Source organism: Mesoplodon bidens (genome assembly GCF_964165515.1).
Source record: "Mesoplodon bidens genome assembly, chromosome: 8".
NCBI lineage: Eukaryota > Metazoa > Chordata > Mammalia > Artiodactyla > Ziphiidae > Mesoplodon > Mesoplodon bidens.
The window spans coordinates 104,766,378-104,793,443 of NC_138165.1; the positions used below are offsets into that span (position 1 = coordinate 104,766,378).

The window sequence follows — 27,066 nt, forward strand, 5'->3', positions numbered from 1 at the left end:
ATGATATGTCACAGGCTCCTCACAGCAACCATGTGAGGTAGGCATGAGTATGACAAAGAAATCTTACATGGAACATAACAGGACACTACACATTTGCACCATCTATGTATTTTTTTCTGGATTGTTCTATAATTTGAGTACACGGTTGAATGAGTAAAAGGAGTATTCCTACCATGTAGAGTAAACCACATATATAGAAGGAAAAATCATATTTTTGTGTGATGTCGTAGATCCACCCTACAAAACAAAAAAGAATATATTCAGTGCAATGAAGTTGAGAAAATGAAGTCAAGAACACAAAGCAAGCATTTATTGCTACTATAAATAATTCTCTAAGGATTTATTATATGTCATTTAATGCCCCAACAGTTCATTTAGCCATTTTTAAGTCTGGGCTGTTGGAACCAGAGTTCTTGGTGCGTGGGGATGGCTGCATTTATCTTTGAAGTCACTGGGGTACTTTTAAAGGCACTGAAACAGTAGCTGGCCGACCTATAGGGAGAATCTTCTGGCCCACAGCCCTTGGGGTAACTCTCAGGCCGGCACAAAGCCAGCAGCAAAAAGTGAATCTAATGATTTTCTTTGTACACAAATATAAACACAAATCTTTTCTAAAACCTCAAAACTCTTCTGAAGAAGTTTCTCATGTATATACAAAGAGGCTGAGCAGAAGACATTTGAACTTTCATTCATTCTGAAGTATAAGGGTAAATATCTGTTCTAGAAAGAATCAAAATTTCCAGGTTTTATAAAATTCACATTTACAGCTATAAACCTTTTATATATTTAAATTTATGAAAGTTTAAATTGCCAAAGATATAGCCTTAAATGCTAACTAAATTATCAGTTCTTTAAAAAAAATACTTTACTATTATAGTCTGATACTTTCATATAATGATCTTACTAGGACCTGTAAGATACTACCATATTTCATGGATTCTAAGACACCATGAATTATGTGATGCATCATTATCTTATGTATCAATAAAAAAGAAATATATCATCAATTAAAATATGACTTGATATTTTCTTAGAACTTTGTACAAGGTATTCTGATCTCAGAGATATTAAAATGTGAAAAAAAAAAGTCTCAGAAACTATGAAGCACAATGTTTCATTCATTTCAGTTATTAATTCTAAGGATCAGTCACATGTCCTGGTCCCCACATAGCCAGCTATGCAAACTGAGAGGATTAAGCTATACACAGAATTTTATTTATGGTAAAAATGTAAATATAAGCATTCACTTTTTCCATTTCAACAAGTGCATTAATTAGCAAAGGCATAAGAAAAATATAAATGATTTAATGATCAAACACAGTATTCCATGGTCACTTTAAGAAAATTATCTTTTTTAAAAAGTATCTAATTGGCAAATGAATGCATAAATACAACTTATATCCTTCTTCCACCAACAAACAGCTACACAAAAGCAACTGCTAAATGTGTAAACTAGTATCTCTGACTTCCTGTGGCTTATCTGTATCTCTTGTTTATTGTATCTAGTGCTTAGCCTGGATGAGTCAAGGCTGTCATAAAGAAAAACAAACAATAGCATCAAAAATGTATACTTTTAAAAAACCCCTCAAAAGCTATGAATCCTGGATATACTTTAAAAGTAAACCAAGTTTTTGAGTTTGTTACTTGATATATAAAAGAAGAGAATACCAGAGTCCTTAGATATGGCTGAGTAAATGTTCTATCATCTTTTCTTAATTTCCAGTTTGAGACAAGAAGGACAGATAAGATTAAACATATAATCCAGAAACGGTGATTCAGCTTCAGCATTGCATCAGAAAGACACAGTGACATATGAACAAAAACACACCCAGCTTTTGCTCGGTGCCACCATTTGTCAGCTGTGGACCACTGTGAATTATGATGAAGTGAATAATTCACTTGCAGATAACGCCGAGTGGTGTGTCTCTATAAGCAGAGTACATGACAGCATTATCTTCAGCTACAATTTCTAAAAAATCAATACACATAAATGAGGTTCTCATACCCCACTCATCCCATACAAAAGCTGATCTTGTCAGTTTAACAGTTAAATCCTCCCTTTTCATATGATCAAGTGACTGAGAGTAGGAAATGATGCCTCTAAATAACCAACAGCTGAAACAAGTTGATTTCCCATCACTGTCTAACACGGACTCAGAGACAGGACAAAATCCTCATTGGAGAATTAATTTGTACTTAGTTCATACTATTTATGTACTTTTTGGTTACAAGTGTTTGAGTACAAGCTCCAGGGCTCTGTGATACGGCCCCTGCCCACCTCTCTTGCTGCCCAGAGCTTAACCACAAGCACAAGCCATTCTGAATATTTTGGAGTTTCAAACACATTTGTCTTGACACCTTGTCTGTACATGTACTATTCCCCCTTCTGGGGGGACAGTAATAAACCCGTCACCCTTAGAACACCCTACCATCTCCTTCCCACTGCTCCCTCCTCCCTCTTGTCTCCGCAGACTATAGAAAATGTGTGCTAAGTATGTTACATATTGTTACAGCCTTACGTTGAATTAATTATATTTTAAGATCTTGCATCTTTCCCCTAAAAGTATAAACTTTTGTAAAAGCATCTTCACACACCCCATTCTTTTAAAGTAACTCACAAGTCAAATTTTTCAAAAAGTGCACTCAACTTTACCAAACAAGTTTGGTACAAATTGGAGTAGTCCTCAATTTTATGTTAAATTAATCCCATAGGTTCCTCCAATCGACCTTTATCTGAAACAATTCCAGATCCTGCTATCTCCACTAGTCTGAACTCAACCCAGTCCCAAGTCAGATGCAAAGCAGGTCAGGAGACAGTACTTTGCCATGTGCTTTGGCCCAACACATGGGGACGATAACTCTTTAGAAACAAGATGTTTCAGACAAGATGCCCGCCTCATTCATCCTTCACCATCTCTCCCTGTAGGTCTGAACTCATCAGTCCCTTGGTTTGGAGCTTGGATCCTTGGCAATCCTGATCCAACCATCCACTGAAATCAACAGCTTCAAAGTAAAATTTGGTTCCCTATTAAACTGCATTTCTTTTTCATTTGAGTCTGTCAAATGAGGAGTGACGGCTATTTTTCTTACTTATTAAATAAGTGTTCCCAGCTCTTGGTGAAAAAACAGTACCAATTGTTGTTAGGCTGTTATACTTTATGCAAATATTGGAGATACATGTAGGTCCTTGGTCAGTCAAATCTGGTGGCTGAGTTTTGCTATACTTTACCCTGGAAACATCTAGAAAAGTACTATTATTATATCTTTAAAAGTGATGAACTGAATGCCCAGTAACATTATAAATGAATTACATCGTGAAGTTCAGGTTGCTGAATGACATGGTTGAAATGTCTGTTCAATATCTTTGATTGCACATTCTTCTCCTAAATGGAAATGTGTGATTGTCTAACATGCTACTAAATTGTACCAGACTTTTTAGTGCCAGTAGGAACCGCTTTGAAAAATGGAAAACACATTCATTTCTAAACCCATTAAAAAAGAAAAAGCTAATGTGAACAGTAATTTTCCTTCTAGCACATCAAGCTAAGTAACAATTTCTAGCCAACCTGGAATTTCTAGCAAGAATTTAATGTGGTTATTTAGTCACTCATATTGCCAGGCACTTCGGCACTACCATGCATAAAGGCTGGCCTTGCATCTCTTGCAATATTGGCTCCTTGGCCTGGAAAGTCAATGAATTAAACACAATACAGTTAGCTAATCATGTTGTTCAGCATTCCTCAGTGCATGAATTCAGTGGAAGGAGAAGAAACAAACAAAAAGGAGAAGTCCCTTTAGCTTGCTGGCCTGGAGATGTACATCAGAACATTGATTTTAGAGTCCCCATGGCAGCATGTGACATATATTCATGTCAGGTTTGTAATACAATCATTTCTACCATCTATGGTGGATCAAATTCAGCTACAGACTCCACTTCTAGGGAGGAACGTTGAAGCAAGCAGAGATCAGAACTGGTGACTGAGGGTTGGGTATAACTCCATGTCTTCTAGTTATAATTCCTTCCTCTTCCACTCAAGAAAGTGCACTAGAATACAAATGTGTGAAAAGGAAATGACCATAGGGATGGGATAAGGAAACCACGCTGGCAAACCTTGGTGCTTTAATTAACATTGATCATGAATTACTTCTGCTGCACCTCACGGCTGTGTTGTGATACTGCTATTGCAATCTTATGGATCAGTATAAAATAATCGCAGACTGACCATTAGAAGCAGAAAGTACCCCTTGGATCCTGCAAAGAAACATCAATGGCAGCTTCTATTTCCACATACAATATATCTGAAGGACTTCCAACAAGAGGGTGGATGAGCCACTGATAATGTCCCCATCCCCTTAATGGATATTTAACTCCTTTGGAAGTTACCATTGGTTGACTGATCCAACCCCCCAATCCCAGTCCTTTTCTCCTTTCCTTCCTCTAGTACAGAGGCTGGAAAGTAAAATTCTCCAATTCTCAGTTCCCCTTGAAGTTTGGACTAGCTGTGTGACACTGTTCTGGCCAATCAGATATAAGTGGAAGTCTTCTGGGACTGAGTCTTTTGTTCCTTCCTTTTTCTTGTTATAAATGAGGATGTAGTGGCTGGAGCTACTGCAGGCATTGTGTGACCATGAGGCCACTAGCATGAGGAAAAGGCCAAGAGGATCTTGAGACACTGCCCCAATATCATCTAGTCTCTGAATTCTAGATTTCTTGTTATGTGACACAAATCTCTGTTTAAGCTACCATTGTCAGGGTGTTCTCTTATAACCAAATGCATCCCTAACTGATAGAGAATTCTATACTATAAGATCACTGAGCAGTACTGACTCTTCTGCTGCCAATATAATAGTCTGCTGCACTACTATAGATACTCACTGTCACCTAGAAATGCTGGCCTGCATCTCTGTGTACGAGCAGAAAATAGGAGCAGCTTGATCCAGGAGGGGCCCCTTATGTAGCCTCTGGGTTTCCTAAAGCAGTTCTTGGGCCTTAAACCTTTTGTCAGCCAGCTGTCAGTGTTGTCAGCTGAATAGGTAAAAATCTATGATTTCTTGAGCTTCAGTCCTGAGGGGGACTTAAAAATGGTTGTGTTGGCATAAGCCCTCTGCCAGCGTAGTTCTAGGACAGGTGACTGTAGGCTCTGTAGAGAGACTGGGAAGAAAGGGGTGGGGAGGGCTTTGTTCTGCACCCATGAGGTTCCCCATCCACTGGGAAGAAGTATTTCTGCACAGGATATGAGGATAAAGGGCCTGGAGCAGCCAGATAAGCAGAGGATGGGGCATCTGAATAGGTGAGATTCTACCAGGTTAGCTTAAAACCCTACACAGAACTTCTGGCAGCTCTGACAACTGTCACCAGTCCTGCCTGGCCTGGCTGCCCTAATAGCCACCTCCACAGAGCACCTTTGTTTTGACATTTGGCCCCAGCCCCTGCCACACTTTGCGGGCTCCTGCCTCCAGTCCCTGGACAGTGGGTAGACTTTGTCACCTTTGCCCAGTACCTGGCCTCTTGGGGACTGGGTCTGCCTACCACAAAGCTTAAAACCTGCCCAGAATGACAGGCTCAGAGAGGTACCTGGCCCAGACACAGGACTCCTTGGTGGTGCCTACGGCTTCTGGTATGCCCGATGCAAGAAGCAAAATCTCCGTTGAACTGAGGTGAATACATGTGAGAGATCTCACCCTAGATGTTGCCAACTGGTGGCCTCTGGGCCAGAGGTAGGCAGAATGTCCCAACTCTCCCCAGATGCCCACATCCTAATCCCTGGAAACTGTAAATGTTACCTTATGTGGCCAAAGGGACTTTGCAGATGTGATTAAGTTAAGGACCTTGAGATGGGGGTTATCCTGGATTATCCGGTGGACCCAATGTCACCGGCATCTTAAAAGTGAAAGAAGAAGGCAGGAGAGTCAGAATTAGAGAGATGAGAAGATGCTATGATATTGGCTTAGAGGATGGAGGAAGGGGCCGAGAGCCAAAAAGCAGGAAGCCTCCAGAAGCTGCACAAGGCAAGGAAATGGATTCCCCCTGAGAGCCTCCAGAAGGAATGCAGTTCCACCAACACCTTGATTTGGGCCCATTGTGATCCATTTAAGCCTTCTGACCTCTAGAAGTGTAAGATAATACATTTGTATTGTTTTAGGCTACTAAGTTTGTAGCAATTTATTACAGCACCAGTAGGAAACTACTACAGGGCTAGATCCACAGAAGTGCTCTGTTGGACCTGCACACAGTGTTTTGAAAATTTGGAAATGTTACCTAAGAGTGCAGAGTCCTAGCTTCTCTTGGACAGCGATAGGGGACGGAGCTAACAATAGAAGAGCTAGCAATGATTTTCTGTATTTCTTGGTGATGGAAATCAGCTGGAGCAGGGTAGAGGCTGTCTCTTTCGGACGGGGCAGGGGCTCTGCACTATTCCACTGTGCGCTTTACCAGCCTGGCCATTGATCTCACAGGTTAGGGATCAAAAGTTCGTCTACATTCTACATGAAAGAATGACCTTTAACTTGCTAAAATTTATAACAGAGATTGGGGGCAGGAATGGGGAAAAAAAAGGACCATGTACACGAATGGAAACTTTCTTCTTATTCATCCTGGACTTTTAACATAAATGAGAACACGACTTTCTACATGCACTCTAAGCTCTTAAAGCCTTGAATGGTTTACCTGCAAAAGGTGGTCCCAGCAACGCAGAGATGCCGTTAGCACAGATGATGATGCCGTATGCGTTGGCTAAGTGCTCAATCCCCACCAAGTCTTCAGTCACCACCGGCATCAGGGAGAAATAACCGCTGGAAAACCCTATCAGTGCACAGATGACTGCCAGGCCAGCGTACGTGTGCATCAAGGGCAGAATAAAAATGCTGAGGACTAGGGTGAAGTTGGTCATCAGGAAGACATTCCAAACGCTGATGCAAGGTAAGTCGGCCACAACGCCGAGGATCACTTTTCCGAAGATATGAACTATTGCTATGATCGAAGTCAGAGGGAAAACATCGTTTTGCTCTGATAAATTATACAAATTGACTATTTCTGGGAGGTGAATGAAAGGGATGACAAAGCTGCTGTATGCAAACAGAGCCCAGAAAATAAAGGCAACGAACATCCGATTAGTAAAGAGCGAGGCTGTCCCAAAATAGCCCAAGTACCAATCCCGGAAGCCCTTTCTGACCCTCATGGTCAGCCGGCTCACGGTCTTCAGAACCCGAAAGGCGCACATGTCCTTTCTGTGTGCAGCCTTCTCGTGGCACGCCTGGGCTGGCACGTCCCCGAGGGAGTCCTCGGTGCCGGGGCCGCCCCCCTTCTCTTCCGCTCCGCCCAGCTGTCCACTGGACCGAACAGAGTCGGTGGATTGAGCCGGGAGGACGTGTGGCTCTTTCCCCTCTGGGTCGTCTCCATCCGTCCCAGGAGAGAGGGGCCTCATGAGCGCCCCGCAAACACACAGGTTCAGGGACACCGCGCCTTGGATGAACATGGCATTCCGCCATCCGTACTCTGCGCACAGGTACTTGAGCAAAACCGTCATGAGGAATGTGCCAAACCCGGTCCCGGTGGTGCTGAGGCCCTGGGCGAGCGCGCGCCTCTTCTGGAAGTACCTGCCCACCATGACCACGGCCGGCAAGTAGGCCATCCCGCTGCCAAAGCCTGCGCACCCGAGAGGGAAGAAAAGGCACACGGCACAGCGTAAATGGCCATAGCCCGAATCTGCAGCCTTTAAAGATCATCTGCATTTCATTATGTTAGTTTCTATAACTTTTCTTTCAAACAAAGAAATAATCATGATCGTAAAAAAGGAGCTCGAGGGGTAAGTACCAAGATTCACCCAAAGAAGCCCGCTTCTAGTCCATCATTTCCCCCAACAGGCTTTTCAGCATAGGTTACTCCAATAATAATAATAATAAACAACTATTATATTAAATAAATAAATAACAAATATATATAAAAGAATTAAATAAAATAAGTCTGCATTCTCACATCAGAATATAAGCTCCACCAGGGCAGGACTGTGCCTGTATTACCACCCCTGGTATGCCGGGCACTGCTCAGAACATGCAGCGTGTGCTTCGTGATTTGTTGAAAGAATGAATGGATTCGGAGGGTTCTGCTGTCAGCGTTCATTGCACTTAATACACAGGAAAGTGCTCATGTACAAGGGGATGAAGAGTGACTCCAGGCAATTTACAGAAGCCTCAGGAATGGGCCAATGTGTTCCCAAATAAATTAGAAGAATAAAAGGAATTAAAATGTACCTCTAAGGATACGTAGCTACTAGATGTCAAAATCACCTAATACGCATTTGCATCTCTGGTTTTTAATGGTATCTTTCTTAGAAAATAGGAACGGTTTGTGATTTACGGGCACAAAATTAAAATGCTGGTGGGGAAGATTGTGTCTGTTGGGGGCAGGCTGTACTGGGAGTGCTTTGTGCTTTCTGCCCAATTTTGCTGAACCTAAAGCTGCTCTATAAATGAAGCCTATTTAAAAATAAAATAAATATGAAATCAAATAAAATGCTGGCCAAGAGGTTGAGGGTTGTGTTCTTAACTTCTAGGTACACACAGAAGGAAACCATAAGCCCCGCTTCAGGTGGTCATGGGGCCACACACGGTTCTAATGCTCACAACCTCCTGACATTAGGATAGCAGCTTGATAGGAGAAAAGAGACTTGGACCAATAGCACTCCCCAAAGCCGAGAAGCTTCCCTAGTTTAGCATCATTTAATAGTTTCAGAATTACTTGAATTTGGAAGGAGAGCAGAGTGGTCATACATGCAAACATAATAACAATTACCACTAATTGAGTGGTGAGGATGTGCCGGTTGCTTTTCAGGCTTTATTTGATTTAGTTTTCACACTAATCCAAAAGCTACCTGTGGTTATACCCATGTTATAAAAGGGGGCATTGAACCTCATGGAGATTAAGAAATTTTCACCAGACCCTGCAGCAGGTAACTGGAGAATCCGGGTTGGAATTCAGACCCAACTGCAGAAGTCTGGTCCCTTTCCACTGCCTGCACTGCCTCTCATCCTGCACTGCTCATCTGCCCGGCTGCCAGCAGATTGCTGCAGAAGGATTTTGCTTCAGTTTCTAAAATAAGCTCCCAGACGCAACCTGCCTCCTTTATTTACCTTAGAGCAGTGATAATCTACAGCAACTGTCAGGGCCCAGTGATCCTCGACCAACTGTTCCTTAGATGGATACCCTTGTCTTAAGAACAATTAAGCCAGCTTCCAAGTAATTCCCAGTGAAAGCAGGGGCAGGTCCCCAAGCCACCTGCCAAGCCTCAGCGAGGGCGGCAACATAGCGATCATTTGCGTGACAGGGGGAGAGGAGCATGAAGAAAACGGCTGTCCTTAATTTTGAACCAAACTCTGAATTAACCTTTATGGGTTTGAAGTCCACAAAAGGCAGAAATCTCTAATTTCCTAATATTTAAAAGGGACATAGAAAAACATCCAATAGTCCATAAATTGGTCCTATATCCTGACCAGTTGGTTGACTTCCAGTTATCTGCATGCTGTTTGAGAAAATTAATCGAATTCTGAAGATTTCTTTGGCTAAAATGAATTGTGAGGAGCTTCTCTCTTTATAAAATCTGGTTGTTCCCTTTGCTGGAATGGTCCTGCCCTCAGAGAGCCCTAGGGCTTGGGCCCCATCTCCTGCTTGCGGTTCAACTTCTCAGTAACGCCCACACGACCATCCTACTTTATTATTTTTTTATTTTTATTTAAAAAATTGGGGTGGGGGTATAATTGATTTACAATGTTGTGTTAGTTTCAGGTATACAGCTGACCATCCTACTTTAAAATGCAAGCCCCTCTTGCCTCCCACTCCCATTCCCAATCTCTCTTACCCTACTTTTCTTTTTTCCTATAGTAAGTACTTGACAGTATAATTTACTTTGTATTGTGTGTATTGTTTATGATCTGACCCCTTCTCCCCTACAACTACCACTATAAGCTCCATGAGGGCAGGGATCTTCTTCTATTGTGTTAACTGATACATCTCTTCCAAGCACCTAGGACTGTGCCTGGCACATAACAAAGGAATGGAATGAATAAAAGAAAGTTCTATGGGAAAGTAAAGTGATCATATTTTGAAATAATAGCCACCTTTTTCATACAGGTTAAATTGATACTTCCACAGTTAAGGTACAAAACACTTAGCTGAAAAATTAGTGTATCAGTGGTTATTTTGAAAAAATAATTATTTGTTCAAGAACCAAGAAATTCTTTGATATTAAATATTGTGGCACAGTATTATTGTCCTTATGATTGTACTGGGGAGATGTGTAGTAGAAAGAACCTAGCTGGCCTTGGGTTTAAATCCTGGCTCCACCCCCCCTCCCCCCATAAGTAACCATGTGACCTTGACCAAGTCAGTTAAACATGCAGCTCACTGGTGTTGTGTTCCTGATGTATACATAAGTGCAATACACCTATGTGATACCACGCTGTCAATTAATGTTACCCTCTTACCTCTTATAACAGGCTATTGGTTAATGAAACAGTTTGAATCAGATTCAGAGTAAGCTTTTAAAAACCAGGTAGGTGGTTTAATGAACTCCCACATACCCATCACCCAGCTTCAACAGTTATCAACTCCTGGCAATTCTTGCCTCAATCCCACCTCTACCCCAACACACACACACACACACACTCCTTCCTCCATATTATTTTGAAACAAATCCCAAATATATCATTTCATGTGCAAATATTTTAGTATAAATCTCTAAATAGAATTCTTTAAACTGCATAATCATATCAGTATCTTATCTGACAAAATGAATAATTCTTTGATATAAAATATCCAAAGGTGTTCAAATTTCCAATTCTCTCATAAATGACCATATTTTTAAAAATTTTGTTTAAATCAGGATCCAAGTAAGGCCCACACATTGCTATTTGTTGATACATATTTTAAGTCTTAATTTCTCTTTTTTTTCTCTCACAATTTACTTGCTGAGGAAACTAGATCATTTGTCCTGTTCAATTTGTCCATTCTGCATTTTGCTGATGGCACAAAAGTTTACTTTTTAAAATCTGATTTGTCACTGACAATAACCAGCAACCTAAATTTAATGTGGTTATGGATCTCTAAACAGCAGCAGAATGAAATAACTAATAGGAACTGAATTGAGGGACAAAGCATAAGAGTAGCACCAATTATAACTTCGTTTTAATAATAATGCTCCCATGTGTGAGAAAAAAAATCCATGCCTAATGCTACAAGCATCTACTGCCCTCTCCATGTCCTTAACAGCATCTCCCCTTCCTAATGTGACATTGTGATTCGTAATCAGCACAATTATTCTATGAGCATATAGAACGGGCCTTGGGGATATTGAGGCTCAAGCCCAGCGGTCAAGCAGGGCCCTGGAACAATTCTTCACCATACTCAGGTTTAGAGGCCGGGCTTGTACCCAGATAAGCCAGGCAGAAGAAGAAGGCCCAGAGGGAGAGAGAAGATCCTGTGGTTCTGAGTAAAAAGCATGCATAGCGGGGCAAAGCTGTCTCCAGAAGCCAAGTTTAAGAGAATGGAGCTCTTAAATGGCAAAGGTGAAGAAATTTGTCTAGATTCTCCTGGCTAAGTAAGATCGCTCAAACATGTTAGTTTTCTGCTTAATAGGAGGACATCCATGCAATTTTAATTGCCTAGACGTTAAAAAACAAATACAAACAAATCTGCCTCAAATGCTTTTTGTAATGAAGAAAGATGTCAACAAAGTCTCTTTCAAATATACATTATTGTACAGTGATATACATATATATATATCTCAACCAGTTGCTTTTTAAAAATTTTTTATTTAAAAATTTTTTTAATTTTTTTTTTGTTGTTTCAATCACTTGCTTTTTGCAGATCTTTGCATCTAACTTTCTTTCTTTTCTACTAAATAGGGGTCAATCAGCTTCACCATGCCTCACTAAGAACAGCCCAATGGTGTATAAGCTAACTGATTTAGCTGGATTTTCCACTTAAACATAATTATATATATATATTTGTGGAGGAGGTGAATACATTTATTTTCAGAGACTTTCTTTGAGTGTTTCCTGTATTAAAAAGAGGGAGCAATGAGGTGTCTCAAGAAACACTTTCCTTTCACTGGCCTCCTGATTGTTCTTCCGAATTCCTTGTATCCATAAATATTTGTTGATTAAATAAGTGAATGAATAAACAAATGAATGAATATGGAGACCATATTATTTGAGAACCAATAAGCAACTAACTGAAAGAAATAAAATTCCATTTAAACAAAGAGTCTCTAACCATAGACATCTCTAGATGATGGGAATAAATTTCAAGTCCCAGTTATGGGGATCAAGTCATAGTCCATATAACCGAACCCCACGGACCAAGTTCCTAGGGGCTCCCACATGTCTGCCCAGAGACCCCAGTGTGGCTCCTTAGTCTCAGGGGAAGGAGTTTATTTCCTCACCTAGAATATAAAAATCCCCGTGCCAGCTCTATTCATTGGACTGTTATGGGGCAAAGTTTCTAAAATGCCTCAGGGAAAATATCTTGAGTTGTTCTTTAAGAGCTATTATCAAGTCCTTCAGATCAATGGTTTCCAAACTCAGCTTCACAGGATACAGAAGCGCTTTAGGTGTATATGTGGACAGATGTACATTACAGAGAACCAACTTGTCAACTTATATGGACAGTGAGTTTTTATGTTCACTCCTGCTACCATAAAGCATATACTTAAGCTTATAATATAATAAACATGTTATATACAATAACAATTAAATATTAGCTAACATTTGCTCAAGACTTCATTATGTGCCAAGCATTGTGCTAAGTGCTTCATAGAGATGATCTCATGTAATCATTTCAACAACCCTGTAAACCAAGCACTCAATTATCCCATTTTGCAGATAAGGAGACTGAGGCATAAGTAAGTTAAGTAACTTTCCCAAAGTCACACAGATAGCAAGTGGAAGAAAAAAGCAAGAATTCCAACCTCTAACGTTGAACTCTTATGCAAACACTGCCATCAGTGTGCCACTTATAAGGATTAGAGCTCTGTACTCAAAAAAGTCAGGCTGGCTCTGGTTCACAGAAATACAATTGTATGAGTAAGAAACTACTTACCTGTGTGCATTCTGCTACCTGTTGATAAAGGAAATTATGGCCGGGAATACATTTTGCAGAACAGATATGTAAACTGTGCTGCCTGGCAGCCAATTTTTATATATCTCCTGGGGACTGACACTTTGCTCTAGATTTGATTCTTAGAGTCTCTACATCTATGTGGGTTTTGCTGCTATTCCATTAATTTGAACAGGGGTGAAGGAGAAAATGATTTTTCTCTGATTCACGCTGGATTCTGCAGTTATTAAATGAGATGAATGTTATTAATATGCCCGTTTTGTTACAAGAGAAGGGACTAGCACTTAGAACCAGGTATAGAAATTTTAATTAAAATCTATTAGGAAGGCCAAGTACAGCTGTTAGGCCGTTTCCTCACGCTTAAGGCTTTTTTTTTTTTTTCGGTACGCTGGCCTCTCACTGTTGTGGCCTCTCCCGCTGCGGAGCACAGGCTCCGGACGCGCAGGCTCAGCGGCCATGGCTCACGGGCCCAGCCGCTCCGCGGCATGTGGGATCTTCCCGGACCGGGGCACGAACCCGTGTCCCCTGCATTGGCAGGCGGATTCCCAACCACTGGGCCACCAGGGAAGCCCCTTTAAGGCATATTTAATATCTTATATTAAAAAGTATTTCCTGGAGGATAGGATATGGTTGGGTTGGGGTGGAGGAGACAAAAGGACAAAATATTTAATGGGTCTCTTTTCTCTACAGTGAAATTCATTGCCAAAATGCCCAACAGAAACATATAAAGTCAAGTTTAAGGGAATTCCCTGGTGGTCCAGTGGTTAGGGGTCCACGCTTCCACTTCAGCGGGCATAGGTTCGATCCTTGGTCGGGGAACTAAGATCCCACGTGGAGTGGCCAAAAATAAAAGTAAATAAATAAATAAAGTCAAGTTTAAGAAAATCACTACACTTACCGGCTGCCACTCCGAAGGTAATGAAGAGATAATGCACGTTTGCAGCGTAGGCACTCAACACCCAGCCCAGCGAGTTCAGCAGCCCTCCGATGATCGCGGTCTGGCGGCACCCACAGGTGTTAATGAACAAGCCAATGAAAGGTCCTGTCACAGAACATTGAAAAAAGAATGACTAAAATGACTAATGGCATTTTATTTTCCTACTTCCTTAGGGAGTCCTCATATGAAGACAAAGAATACAATATTACTAGAGCTCTCAACTAAAACAAACCAAAACCACACCCCTGCTTTATGTGCAGAAAGCTTTTGGCATGCAAAGATAGGTTTCAGTAATTTCACTGGAGAGCACAAGGTTCTAGATTTTCAAGGAAGACAGACCTGAAATAAAGACAAGTTGATTTCATTCTCTTGTCTACAGCAGAGGTCCTAAATTAGTGGTCTAGGTGCTCCATCCAGCCTGTGGATGCATTTTGTTTATCCAGAACAAAGTTTAAAAATGTTTTGAATCAGTTGCCAACATTTAAAAATTAAGATTATTCACAAAAATACAGTGGCCACACAGAACACCTTCCCACACAGTCCAGAGCAGCTGGACCTGTGCAGCAGCTGATCCTGTTTTGCTGTGGCCCACCCTCTCTAGTTTGCTGCAGTCTCCACCCTTCCCTGCAGCCTTGTATTTGACATCCTGCCCTCATTTATATTACTTGTTTGGCCTCTGTATACATTTGAATTTTTTACCGTAGATCTAAAGGGAGTACAGAAAGGGGGGTTCTCAGGACCTCCATGCTTCAAGAAAGGAACCTATAGCCTGTTTTCATGAGGATATCCAGATGCAAACCAAGCCGGAAAGAACTCCATTGCTTCATACATACTTCAGCCTCTACTGACTCTTAGTCCCTGACTGGACCCATCAGGCTATGCATTTATGACACTGTGTGGAGACTCAGGTCTACCCCTGGTTGTACAATATTTGCCAATACTCACAGCAATGCAGTATATGATATACTTTCTCATTGCTTACTTTATATGATGCTCTAGTTTTTGTCAACCTCTTTGTTTCCTTCCTGATTTTGTGGCAGCTTCTGGTGTCATTGAAGCTTAATGCTTGCCTTCAGGTCAGTGATTCCTTATCCAAATAGCAATCCATATTTTAGTAATACAGTTCAAGGCTGTATTCAGCATTGCACTTTAAACATCATCTTTTTTTGGATCATTATTACTTTATATAGTTATCAAACCCTATGTTCAGATGGGACTATTTCAGGTTAAAAACTTGCTGAAGTCTAAGGAGCTTCCTCTTGTCCAAACTGAAATAAAACTTTCCTTTACAATTCTAACAATATTCATGTACATAGTTGGGTACAGTCTGCTAATAAAATTTTTTTTTTGTCTAGTGATTTTGAGAGGATCCAATCCTCAAAACTAAGAAGATAGAGACTTACTAATTTAATTAATCCTGCTGTATTACAGAAAATAATTCAGTAGATAAACCTCTTAGAATAGACAATACAGTAAACATCTTATACAAATATACTGTATTATGTATATTATAAAATAAGCACATGATATAAACAATATATAAGCTAAGCACATTGATATAAACATCTGAGGAAATGACTAGGGGGAACTGAAATTCAGAAACCATAAGTTGAAGAGTGTCTTTTATTTCTCTATAAATATTTTTATTTTCCTAAACCCATAGTCACTTCACCACTTCAAATCTCAGATGAGTGGGTTAAAAAAAGAGAAAAATGCATGATTCATTGGTTTGCTGTTAATAGGTCTTTTAAGATATGAAGGGTCAATGCATGTTGACAGTTCAGTAGAATGATATTTCCCACATTACAGGAAGGACCCAGAAGCAAGTTTTTCTGTGATACTGCATGTTTATGAAACACTGCATTAAGAAAGCATTTGGGGGAAAAAGGGGGAAAATTCCCAAATAAGTACAGATATTCATATCTGGAGGAATTTTATATATCTAAAAGAAAGTATTGCTTGCTTTACTGAAAAGAACATTAAGATGATAACGGTGTCTGGCTTTTTAGTTCATTGACTCTGGCACCATGTGTGCTGCAGCTACAGTCATTTATGATGCGCAGATGGGCAAAGTCAGCCCCAGAAATGCTGTGACTCCTCCATGGTTACATAATATAGATTTATCAAAAAAAGGAAGTCAGACCCAAACTTTTGGATCCTTAGTTTCATTTTCTATGCATTGTTTACTGATGGTCAGTTGGCATCTCCATGATAGAATTGCCATTCAACAAAATGAAAAGAACTCCACACCCAGTCTAAGGAGAGGGGAAAATAAGATTGAGATGCAGTCCTTTGGCTAAGATTCCCACTTTTGTAGAGGAATTCATTGTTTTGGAATGAGATTATACACCTTGTCAGACTTTCTCCTCTTCGGAAGGAATCTGAATCTTGGCCCATTTCCCACATAATAAAGCCTCGCATTGCTGCAGGAACACGCTGAGGAAGTCATGATTTCTTGCCCATCCCAGCACCTCATAGGTTGGAAAAAAGCTCAGGTGAGGAGAGAAACAATCTGAGGTGAGCCTTGGCATACAATCATGGATGAAAGTAGCTAGTTCATTGAATACCTGGTCTCTTGGTGTAACCCTTCCCTGCAATAAATCAATGGCTCTCTGCCTTGGCTGATTGTTGGAGTCACTTAGGAACTTTAAAAAAATCATTAAAGAAAAATCCTGATGCTAGGGTCCCATCCTGAGAGATTCTGATTTAATGCTCCAGGTGCAGCCCAAGTGGCATGGTTTTTAAAAGCTCCCAGGTGGATCTAACGTGTAGCCAAGATAGACAGCCACTGCTCTAAATCTACTTAGCAAGTAAATGAACTTTGCAGCCTATAGTTACCCCTAACAACATGGCTTCTACCAAGAATTATTCCAAGGGCTATCACAAAGGCTGCTGTAGATACTACCAAGGTGATTACATTTTTTTAACAATTGGGACCTTCTGCAGGAACTGGCAAAATTCATGCTAGCAAAGAATGAAACAAGAATGAATTGAATTTCCCATGTGCAAGTCACTGCCCAACAGAATGCTTTTAACTCTGTAACATAATTCATGGAATTTTTAAATTTGAAAGAGGTAACTCAATGTCCTAACAATGATTAGAAAATGAAAACAATTTATATTTATTCACTTCAAACATATTTTTAGTTCTCATTTAATGTCATGGCAGGCAGTGCAGTATAGTGGACACCATTTCAGAGTCCAGTGGACCAGGTTTGAAGCCTGTCCCACACTTACTGGCTACAAGTTAACTTCAGTAAGTTACTTAATGTCTCTGAGCATTGCATGTTCTCCTCTGTGAGATCAAGATGATGGTCTGGCCTCCAGGGCTGCTGTAGGATCAAATGAGATCATGTACATTACACGCACTTGGCATGCAGTAAGTGCTAAATAAAGGAGAGCTCCTTTTTGCTTTTCCAAGCAAACAACATATCTGCCACCACCTGTACCAGCAGCTTAGATAATGAATAGCAATTTAGGGTCATGATAAGCAGAATAAAAGACATTTCATTTACATAACTATGAGCCTTGCTGTGCTATAATTTCTGAGCTGCAAGACAAACGATGTTTATCTGGCAGCCACCTTTCCTGAAGAAAGGTTAGTCTACAATCTAAAGTTCCACTGTCTGGAAATCAAGGACTCTCAAACAGAATTCAAAATCCACAGTTACCTCCTAATTAAAGATGACAATCACATTTCAACACCACTATGAGTTAGGTGTTCTTATTTGGGGGATCATCTTCAGAACCACATCCAATAATTTCAGGACTGATTTCCATTGCTTATTCCTGTAGAACTTGTGAAACACAAAGTAATACCGAAGACAACCTTCTTAGATGGTTTGGAAAATACTGGGACAGATATCCTGGTCTTTGGCTGAATCTTCTTTTTTGCTGTTTGAGCACACTTTCTAGATTGAATCTGTAAGTATCTTGTTCTACCCTCTAAACATTTATTTTTAAAAAGGTAAGAAAACTGGATTTTTAGTATTTGGGCTGGCCAAAAAGTTCATTAGGGTTTTTACAGCCAAACCCAAACAAACTTTTTGGTCAACCCATATTTTAGAAGCACAGTTTTTCTTTACCGACTTATTAAGAAGGTAGAATTATATCCAACACAAAACTAGCAAATTCCCTGCACTGAGGTTAACCTACCTGCACTTCTCATATGATAAACAGTCCTGGTTTGAACAAGGCCAAGGCAGGGTTGAAGAGTCAGTTCATTACAGTTATAGGCAAAAGTGATTTATCAACAATTCTCTCTCACACACAGAATGGTGCCCTTATTTAATTTAAAAACTAGATCAGTAATAATTCCTTGTGATAAACACATACCCCCTGTACACATCTTGAGAAGTAACATTCTGTCCTGTTTTCTATCATTACCACTGCCACTGTTATTAATGTCGCTGGTATTATCCAAAATAACATTGGCTGAATACCAGCCAAGATCAACAAATCTCTGAATTGAATTCAAGCAATTAATTACCAATGTGGAAATCACTGACAAGACACAGACTCTTGTCAAACACACATATGCCTGTCATCCGCATACTCTCACAGTACTAGGAAGAGATTTGAGGCCTATTATGTTTCTAGTATAAAATATATCACAAACCCTTTAAATTAAAAAAAAATTATACGTAAAAGTATGGCTTTTACTTTCAAGTAAAGGAAGTGAACAGCTTTACGGTATAGTGGTAATTACCTCTTACGACTGTTGAGAGAATTAAAGTTAAATGAGATGATGTAAGGGAAAACACCTGGTATATAATAGGTGCTTATTAAATATCAGTTGGCAGTAAAAGCTGTTTAGTTCTCAAACTGAAACACATTAGCCATGGCAACATATCATATTTTTAATAATTTCCTTGTTTAGTATCTCCAACTAGAAAAGAATTGCTTTCATAGATTGCTAGGTGGTTAGATTAAACTACAAAATACATTGTTTAATGTGTGCAGTTTTACTTTGGGAAGATGGGAAAAGTTCTGGAGATGGATGGTGGTGATGAATGTACTCAATGGCATTGAACTCTACACCTGGTTAAAATGGTAAACTGTATGTTATGTACATTTGACCACAGTAAAAACAACAGCAACATCCACTAAAATGTAATATCTAACGTTTCAACAATATAAAACATTACTTACAGTGAGGAATTGTCATTTTATAATTATTCAGTTTTACAACAGGCCACATGCAAACATACCCACAATCAAGGTGACGCCCATGCTGAGGGAGCTGACCCATGCCGTCAGGCCACGGCTCTGATGGAATTCTTCAAGCCACTCCACATTGAGCACTCCCAGGGCCATCTGGGAGCCCATGATGAGGATGTGCACAAAGAAAGAGGAAAGGACCATCATCCAAGCCCATCCGCCATCAATGTTTGGGTGGGGTTTAAGTGTCTTCTTATCTTTGGGGTCATCTTCAAAATCATACCCAATGTCTTCATGACTTGTATACATTTTCCAAGATGTTCTGAAATACATATGACAAATAATTTCACTGAACATCAAAACAAAAAAATCCCCATCTTTCTGGAAGGCTCTAGCTACCCATCAGAACCAAAGTGGCCCCACCATCATATTAGACCTTTAGATTAATCTTTTTTTTTTTTTTTTTTTTTTTGGCGGTACACGGGCCTCTCACTGCTGTGGCCTCTCCTGTTGCGGAGCACAGGCTCCGGATGCGCAGGCTCAGCGGCCATGGCACACGGGCTTAGCTGCTCCATGGCATGTGGGATCTTCCCAGACCGCGGAATGAACCCGTGTCCCCTGCATCAGCAGGCGGACTCTCAATCACTGCACCACCAGGGAAGCCCTAGATTAATCTTTTCATTATGCAGATTTGGGAACACTCCTCACTTTTACATAGGACCAAATGCTTTTATGAAACCTGTTTCATATTTACAGTCATCCTATATTTAAGTATTATTATGGCTATTTTAAAGAAATGGAAATAGACTCAGGGAAGTGAAGTGCCTTTCCCAAATTCTCATGGCCAGGAGATAGTATATATAATAGCTAGACAGGAAGCCAGGAATTGAACCCAGCTATTCCTGACTCCAAAGCCCATGCCTTGTGTCCCTTATTGAGATGGAAACTGACAGGTGACAACAAAGATGTTAGAGAAGGAAGATGCCTGGCCTTAGACAGGGTAGCTTGGCCTTGGGGGTGGGGGTGGGTGGGCGCCTGGCAGAGGCTCTGGTTCTCAGTTTTGTGGGTCCAAGTGTTCAATTTGTTCAATGCAGCAGTGCGTTAGCCTCAGGGAGACCGACTCATACGAACCCAACTCAGGAGAGATTGGTAAAGGAGAAGGCCAATTTATGATCTTACAATGGGAGACAGAGTCTTCTAATAATGGTGATATTTATGTCTGATATACAAAACATACTTTCACCCCCTCCATCCATTCCCATTCCCAGCATTTACCTGGGAAGCTAGAAAATTGGAAATTAGATTACAGAAATTCGGATACCACAATGGCATACAGGTTACCAGGGAGCCAGGGGCTAGATCTTGAAGAGCCTTATGTGCCAGATAAGGATTTTGGAGTTTATCCTGTATATAATGAATAGCTGGTGGCTGCATTTGCACAAGGAAGAGATAAGATGGGACCTGTGCTTTGCATAGATCTGTCTCTCAAGTTGTTCAAACAAGAGGAGGGGGTTGGATGGAGCTAGAGGTGAGACGATGCCAGGTCAGGGGAAGTCTCTGGTTTTGTTTTATATTTTAGGATGAGAATGGAATGTATGCATAAAAACTGAGGATAAGGAGAGAGAGAATGACTAATCCCAGAGGTGGTGGGACAGGGTTGGTCTTGATCAGGAAGACTGACCCATCCTCTGAGACTAGAGGAAGCAGGGGGTAGATGGAGAAAGGATGGTAAGTAGTGGGATTTTTGACGATGGCCATTCTGGTCAGTGTGAGGTGAGATACTTCATTGCAGTTTTGATTCGCATTTCTCTAATTATTAGCGATGTCGAACATCTTTTCATGTGCCTTTTGGCCATCTGAACGCACATATCTGTTTTGAGAGTAAGTTCCTAAGAGTTCAGAACTGCTGGTGCACACCTTGGCTCAGGTTGGGTCTGCAGTGCCTGCAGTGTCACACATCACTCCCTGCCTTTAGCAGGACATTCAAGATGGACTGTGATAGCACCGTGATGGTGGCGACGAAGACCAGGACGCCAGCTACTTGACTTTTGTTACTCTATGTGCGCACCTGGAGACTTTAGTTTTGTTTAACATGTAAAAGAGCAAAACAGAGTGCCAAGACTGCAAGGTGAAAACAATGGTTTGGAACGTGAAATTTGTAGTCGATACATGAATCTGAATTATGACTTTAAAATGGAAATCTATTCTTTGTTTCAAGTAATTATTTTAAAAGAGGAGCAAATCAGAAAATAATGATTATTGCTGACCATGACATGTGATTATCACTGAAAACCATTTTGTTGCAGTGGAGGAAAGTGGGGTAAAAGACAGTCCCAAATACCCTCGGAACACCTCCAACCATGGGGCTTTTCTCCGCAGTGTTGTGATGTGGACAAAATGACAGAGAAGCAAATTGTGGCCAAGGGCCCAGCTCCCAGCCTCTTTTAGGGAAGCACACTGTGCCATCTGCACAGACTCTTTCTGTACACCCCTGAGCTAAGAATTTTTTTTACCTTTTCAAAGGCTATGTGACCTGCAGAACTTCATATACTTATTCTCTGACCCTTTATAAGAAAAGTTCGCTAATCCCCAGATGAAGAGTTTGTTGGGAAGAAACGGGTGCTAAGGAACCAAGGATGCCCGTGGAAGAGCAATTTAATGGATCTGTCCTGGGGCTCATCTTGACTTTTCATTTCTCTCATACCCATTATTTTTATCTTTTAAATTATTCTGTCTCTTAAACAGATACCCAGTGCTCAGCCACCACACTTCCTGCCCATGTTGCTGCTCTCTGCTGGGTTCTTCCCTTCACCTCTCCATTACCGAGGATGCTGGGAATGAGAAAATGCTATCTTACCATGTAACTTCCCCACCCGGTCAAGTTATTTTTAGGATTAAGTCCAAACTGCCCTGTCTGCTTCCAGGCTCTCCCCTCGCATTATCTGCCACTCTGCCAGGTCCCTTCTCCTGTTCCTCAGCTTTGCACTCTGCTCTCCAGCCCCATGGAAGCACCTGCAGCTCCCTGAACCTGGCACAGTCTCTCAAGCTTTTGTGCACGACCTTCTCTTCTTTCAGGAACATACTTCTCTCCTTCTAATCTCCTGGTCCTCTTCTGCTCATCCTTTAAGATTCAACTAAATTCTAATAGTGAAACCTTGAAATAATGAGGAAACAACCCCCCTGCAAACATCTCTAATATCCAACATTAGGGTACATGTTAAATCAGTCAATCATGGTATAGCCGTGCAATGCAAGTGCACCATCAAAAATAAAACTGTACGGGCTCTTTGAAGACAGAGAAAGAAGGTCACGCTAAGGTTAAATTATACTCGGTGGTCACAAAACGGGACACATGAAATAATTCCTTTTTGGTTGTTGTTGTTGTTAAAAATATGTATCTGTAGGAAAAAAAGACTGGACTGAAACAAAAATGTTAATGGAGATTATTCTCTGGACGATCGTCTTCCAAGTAATTTCCTCTTCTTTATCTCTTTGGTAAAAAATTCTAAATAAACGTAATTAACTTTATTATAAGAAAGTCAAGGCCCCTCTCTCTATCTCTTAAACATCATCTGGTTCAGCTACTTGCCTACAGTAGATTAGTGGCAATTCAGAGCCACTTCCCTTGGGAAGTCTAGTCTGCATTGGGCTGTAGGCTTGTGTGTGTGTTTCCCACCACCCTCCTCTCTCCCCATGAGAGGACAGTCTGCCTGGCGATAGAAAGGGATGGGATAGCCCTTGCTCTCCAAAGCTCACAGCCCATAACCGAGCTACCCTGTCAAAAGTTCCAGGAGGATGAAGCTAGAAAGGGTTCAGAAGGGGTGTCTGATGGTTGTCTTCCCTCTGCCCCTGGTAGTTGTACACAGAATCCCAAGGAGCCAGAAAGAGGAGAACCAGGCAGCTTGATAAGGGGTGTGACTGGCTTAGATGAATAATAACAACATTGTTTTACAATCTGTGTTTAATGAGATATGTTTAATGAGATAAAACACACAACTTGGCTTTTTCCTAAAGCCCACCTACATGTAAGAAAGACTTTGAAATAATAAAAATACAAAAGTCATATTTTTTCAGCTTAAGAGTTGAAATAGTAAGCACTTTTCTAAGCAATGTTAAGAACTTTATATTTTCACTGAATTATTTATCTTATGGGTTAAGAGATGCAGTTGCCATTGAGTTGCTCTTTACATTTCCAGTTTATCTGTTCATAAAGAAATAACATTAAATGGCGTTTAATGGAAAAGTTTTCTTCAAGAGGCACAACTGTGCCTGTAGAAAATAGTATCAGATGGAGCCTATGGGTGGGTAAAACAAAATTCCATCAGATCCGCAGGAGGTCCCTGAAGATCTTCCAGGCAATGGGGTTGTCTGCATTTCACACCCAAATCTCTCTAAAAGTCATTCCTGTTTTGACTAATCAGAGTTATCTGACTGTACAGCCAGATTAACTAAAACAAACAAAAGGCAACAGAAGAAAAAACGTCTGTCCCCTCACCCCCAAGTATGCTTTAGCATTTCAGCATTTATGTAATAAGATACAAAATAATCATCTGAGCATTAGGACCCTCCTCTGCACCTGGAGAGAGAGGGAGAACCTGGAGGGGTTTCTGGGCCACCTCTCGCCAGGCTCCAAGTCTTTCCTCACCATACGGCCTTCAAGCTCCCCCATCTTTTCCACACACTGACACACATGCAAAATGACAACACCTGTGGGACATTGGGGGAAGTGGAGCAGTGAGCGTGGGGTTTCTGCTAAGGATTGATGTGTAAAATGTAACCCATTCTGGGCTCACCTAGAATGGAAGCTCTGCACGTAACCTTAGGGTCTTGCACTGAAGAAGCTGAAGGAAGGAAATGGGAAGATTATGGGATCAACAGTCAACTTCCCATTCTTCCCTACAGTGAGTTTATTACCGGTGAAAGAGAAACCATTCATGGGGGAAATGAAGTAACACACGCAGGCTATGACATGGAGGTCAGCTACATATTTACCTGGTAACTGGCAGAAGTGAAAATACTATATAGCCTGTTGGAGTGTTTCAGAAATTAAAACGAAATTAAATTTTCCACAACTCTGTTAGGGGAGGGAGTTTTATAAGCAAGTCATTGATTTTTAATTTGGCTACTGTTGATTATGTTAGAATGTGGTGAGCTCACTGTAAATAAGTAGTAAAGGGGAAAGCGTCCAATTAAAATTAAAAATACAATCTTCCCCAAAGGTGACAGAGTATGTTGGTAGCAGGTTCTTCATTAGACGTGGGTGTGGGGCGGGCACATCTGTAATTTGGCTCTGTCCATATTTGCCCTCTAGACCGGGCGCGCACTGGACATCTTGAGCCTTTAGAGGGCGCACTTGAGGCCAACAGGCTGAAGAGGCTGGAGTAGCCAAGGCTGGGGAGCTGAGCTATGCAGAGACCACAGCGCAAGAGAAACGGGGAACCCTATCTAGGTTCACGCTGTATCAGAGGGAACTAAAAATATAAATGCCTTCTATGGGTCAGGAACTGGGCTTAACGGCTTCTCTACAACGATTCTGTCCAGTTGATATTAATGCTCCATTTTACAGATGAGGAAATTGAGGCTATTTGTAGAATGGGGGCAATGCAGCTTAGAGAGGTTAAGCTACCCGGTGGTGGAGGCCAAATTTGAACTCGGGCCTGAGGGATTCCAAAGCCTATTTTATCTTTCTCTCTCTCTCTCTCACAGACACACAGACACACACACACACACACACACACACACACACACGCACGCGCGCGCGCCAGGCAAGGTGAAAAGGAATCTTTCTAATGCCCAATAATAACCCTTACTCATCCTTGCTAATGAGAGCCTGGATCAACTTTTCCGCAGAAAGAAAACGGCTTAATTAATTGGTAAGCAGAATTGAGCTCCTAAAACACCGTCAGTGGCCTTGGCGGTGTCTAGCCCCGAAATGGCCGCCCCGGGTCCCTCGCCCCATTTTAGCCTCTCCTTTCCTCCCCGAGGGGCCTTGATCAGAACCGCTCTGGGGTACCAGCGTCCGCACGCCCTGGGCTGGCCCACGGCGATCCGGCCTCGGCGCCAACCCCCATCCCTCGAGCGCCGCCCCCGCCGCCCCGGGGCCCCCTCCCGGGCGCTGTGTGCTCCCCCTTCCCCGGCACCCCGAGACCCCTGGCCCCCATCCCGGGCACCCCGCGTGTCCCCGCGCGCCCGGAACTCGCCAGCTCCGCAGGGAAGCGAGGCCGATCGCAGTGCTGGCGGCCTGCGCGGGGAGGCATCCCGCACCCCCAGAAGTCCCGCAGCCGCCCCGCCCCCGCCCGGGTCTCCCCCTCTCCCCCCAGCACTGCTAGTTCGAGTGGCTAACGCGGGCCGGGAGAGGAGGCGGGAGCAAGGCTGGACGCGGGAACGAGCGCGCCTCTGGGGTCGGGCGGGGATTCCGAGGGGCGCCGTGCGCCCTGGACGACGCGCGCGGGGCCCTGGCCGCCGTGGGAGCGCGGCGCGTGCCCACGTTCCGCCCCGGCGCGCCCGCCCGCCCCGAGGGGGCCTCGCCCGCGGCTCGAGAGCACCCCGGCGGGCGGCCTGGGCGGGACCCCCGCGCCCCGGCTCAGCCATGCCCTCGACCACTCTGGCCGCCTTCCCCTACCAGGCCCCGGGCCCGCACCGCCGCTTCCCGGGCGCCTGGGGCGCAGCGGCCACCGCAGCCCAAGATGCACCCGGCGCCGCTCCATCCCCGGGCCCGCGATGCCGCGCGGCCCGGGATACTCACTGTCCGCAGCCCTCGGGGCGGCGGCCTCACTGGGCTCCCCGCCCCGACCCCCGAACTTGCTGTTTCCCTCGGAGCCCCCTGAGCGGCTGGGCGGAGAGATTTGTGGCGACGTCGCCTATCATCCTGGAGGTGCCGGTGCCCGCGGCTCGGCGCTCCGCCCGGTTCGGCGCGCTGTGCGGGCTCCCGGCGCCTCTGCCGCTCGCTGCCGGGCCAGCTCCGTTTTGGGGAGCTTGGAGCTCGAGGCCTCAGTCCGTGTGGCTTTAAAAAGGGTGCGTTTGGAGGTGCCCGAACCTAACCTGAGCTTCCTTCCAATCCGTGCAATTTCAAATCTCCATGCTCGTTCATTCCTATACCGGCTAATTCTGGTTTGGCAGGAAAAAAAAAAAAAAAAAAAATTGCAGTCACCTCACGTGCACACTCTCGTGGCCGGCTGTAGTCTCCAGCTTTGGCTGAGGCTCGCTAATGCTCTCGGCACGTTTATAACTGGAGGAAAGGGCCCGAAACCTAAGATGCAGGTGGGAATGGAAGTATCTTCCATTTCTCTGAGATAGGGGAGAACTGATGAAAAAAACCGTCACCCAAGGCTGGACCGCAAAATATGGCAGTTTGTGAGGGAAGAGTCGGGCAGGCCCTGCAAGTGTTCTCAGCCAAAGGGGACTAAAAAATCCCTTATTCTTTGTCCCATCCCTGGGTGGTACCTCTCCCTGCTCTTTCCCCGGTATCTAACTGGCTCTTGCATTCGTGGGTACCAGGTACAGATTTCATTTCCACGTGTACCTACTCTGTTCCCAACACAATGCTTTGCCCAGGGAAAGTTTTCAATATTTGTTAAATGACTGTGTGAATAAATGAAGCCGGTGCTATTTTTACCTCACTTGAAGGATTCTGTAGTAGTTCTCTATTGCTATTGTAATGTAGTAGCACAAACTTAGTGACTGAAAACAACACAGGTTTATTATCTCATAGTTCTGGGGGCCAGAAGTCCGAAATGGATTTTACTGGGTTAAAATCAAGGAGCTGGCAGGGTTGTGTTCCTTCTGGCAGCTCTAGGGGGGCGCTCATGCTTCTAGAGGGTGCCCACATCCCCCGACTCCTGGCCATGTCCTCTGTCTT

The 27,066-nt window shown here is 42.7% G+C and overlaps 1 protein-coding gene across 2 annotated transcripts; it reads right to left on the reverse strand.

Moving 5' to 3' along the window:
• Window positions 1-48: 48 nt before the first annotated feature.
• Window positions 49-26,401, reverse strand: SLC16A14 (solute carrier family 16 member 14). 2 transcript variants are annotated; one of them, XM_081243333.1, is made up of 5 exons: window positions 26,250-26,401; window positions 19,259-19,530; window positions 14,010-14,153; window positions 6,668-7,645; window positions 49-237 (listed from the first exon to the last, which is right to left on the reverse strand). In XM_081243333.1, the coding sequence occupies exons 2-5, from the start codon at window positions 19,515-19,517 to the stop codon at window positions 86-88; spliced, it is 1,533 nt and encodes a 510-aa protein (XP_081099459.1). In that variant the 5' UTR covers window positions 19,518-19,530; window positions 26,250-26,401; the 3' UTR covers window positions 49-85. The 2 variants fall into 2 exon arrangements, with proteins under 2 accessions (XP_081099459.1, XP_081099458.1); XM_081243332.1 differs by having other exon boundaries at window positions 25,954-26,401.
• Window positions 26,402-27,066: the final 665 nt, after the last annotated feature.

Bases quoted from the DNA above. Each gene is read 5' to 3' on its own strand.
- SLC16A14 (XM_081243333.1), bottom strand. From the start codon at position 19,517: ATGTATACAAGTCATGAAGACATTGGGTATGATTTTGAAGATGACCCC. The intron at 14,154-19,258 runs GTATGTTTGCAT...GTTCTGTGACAG, and splicing joins GGGCGTCACCTTGATTGTGG to GACCTTTCATTGGCTTGTTC. The intron at 7,646-14,009 runs GTAAGTGTAGTG...TCGGGTGCGCAG, and splicing joins TACCTTCGGAGTGGCAGCCG to GCTTTGGCAGCGGGATGGCC.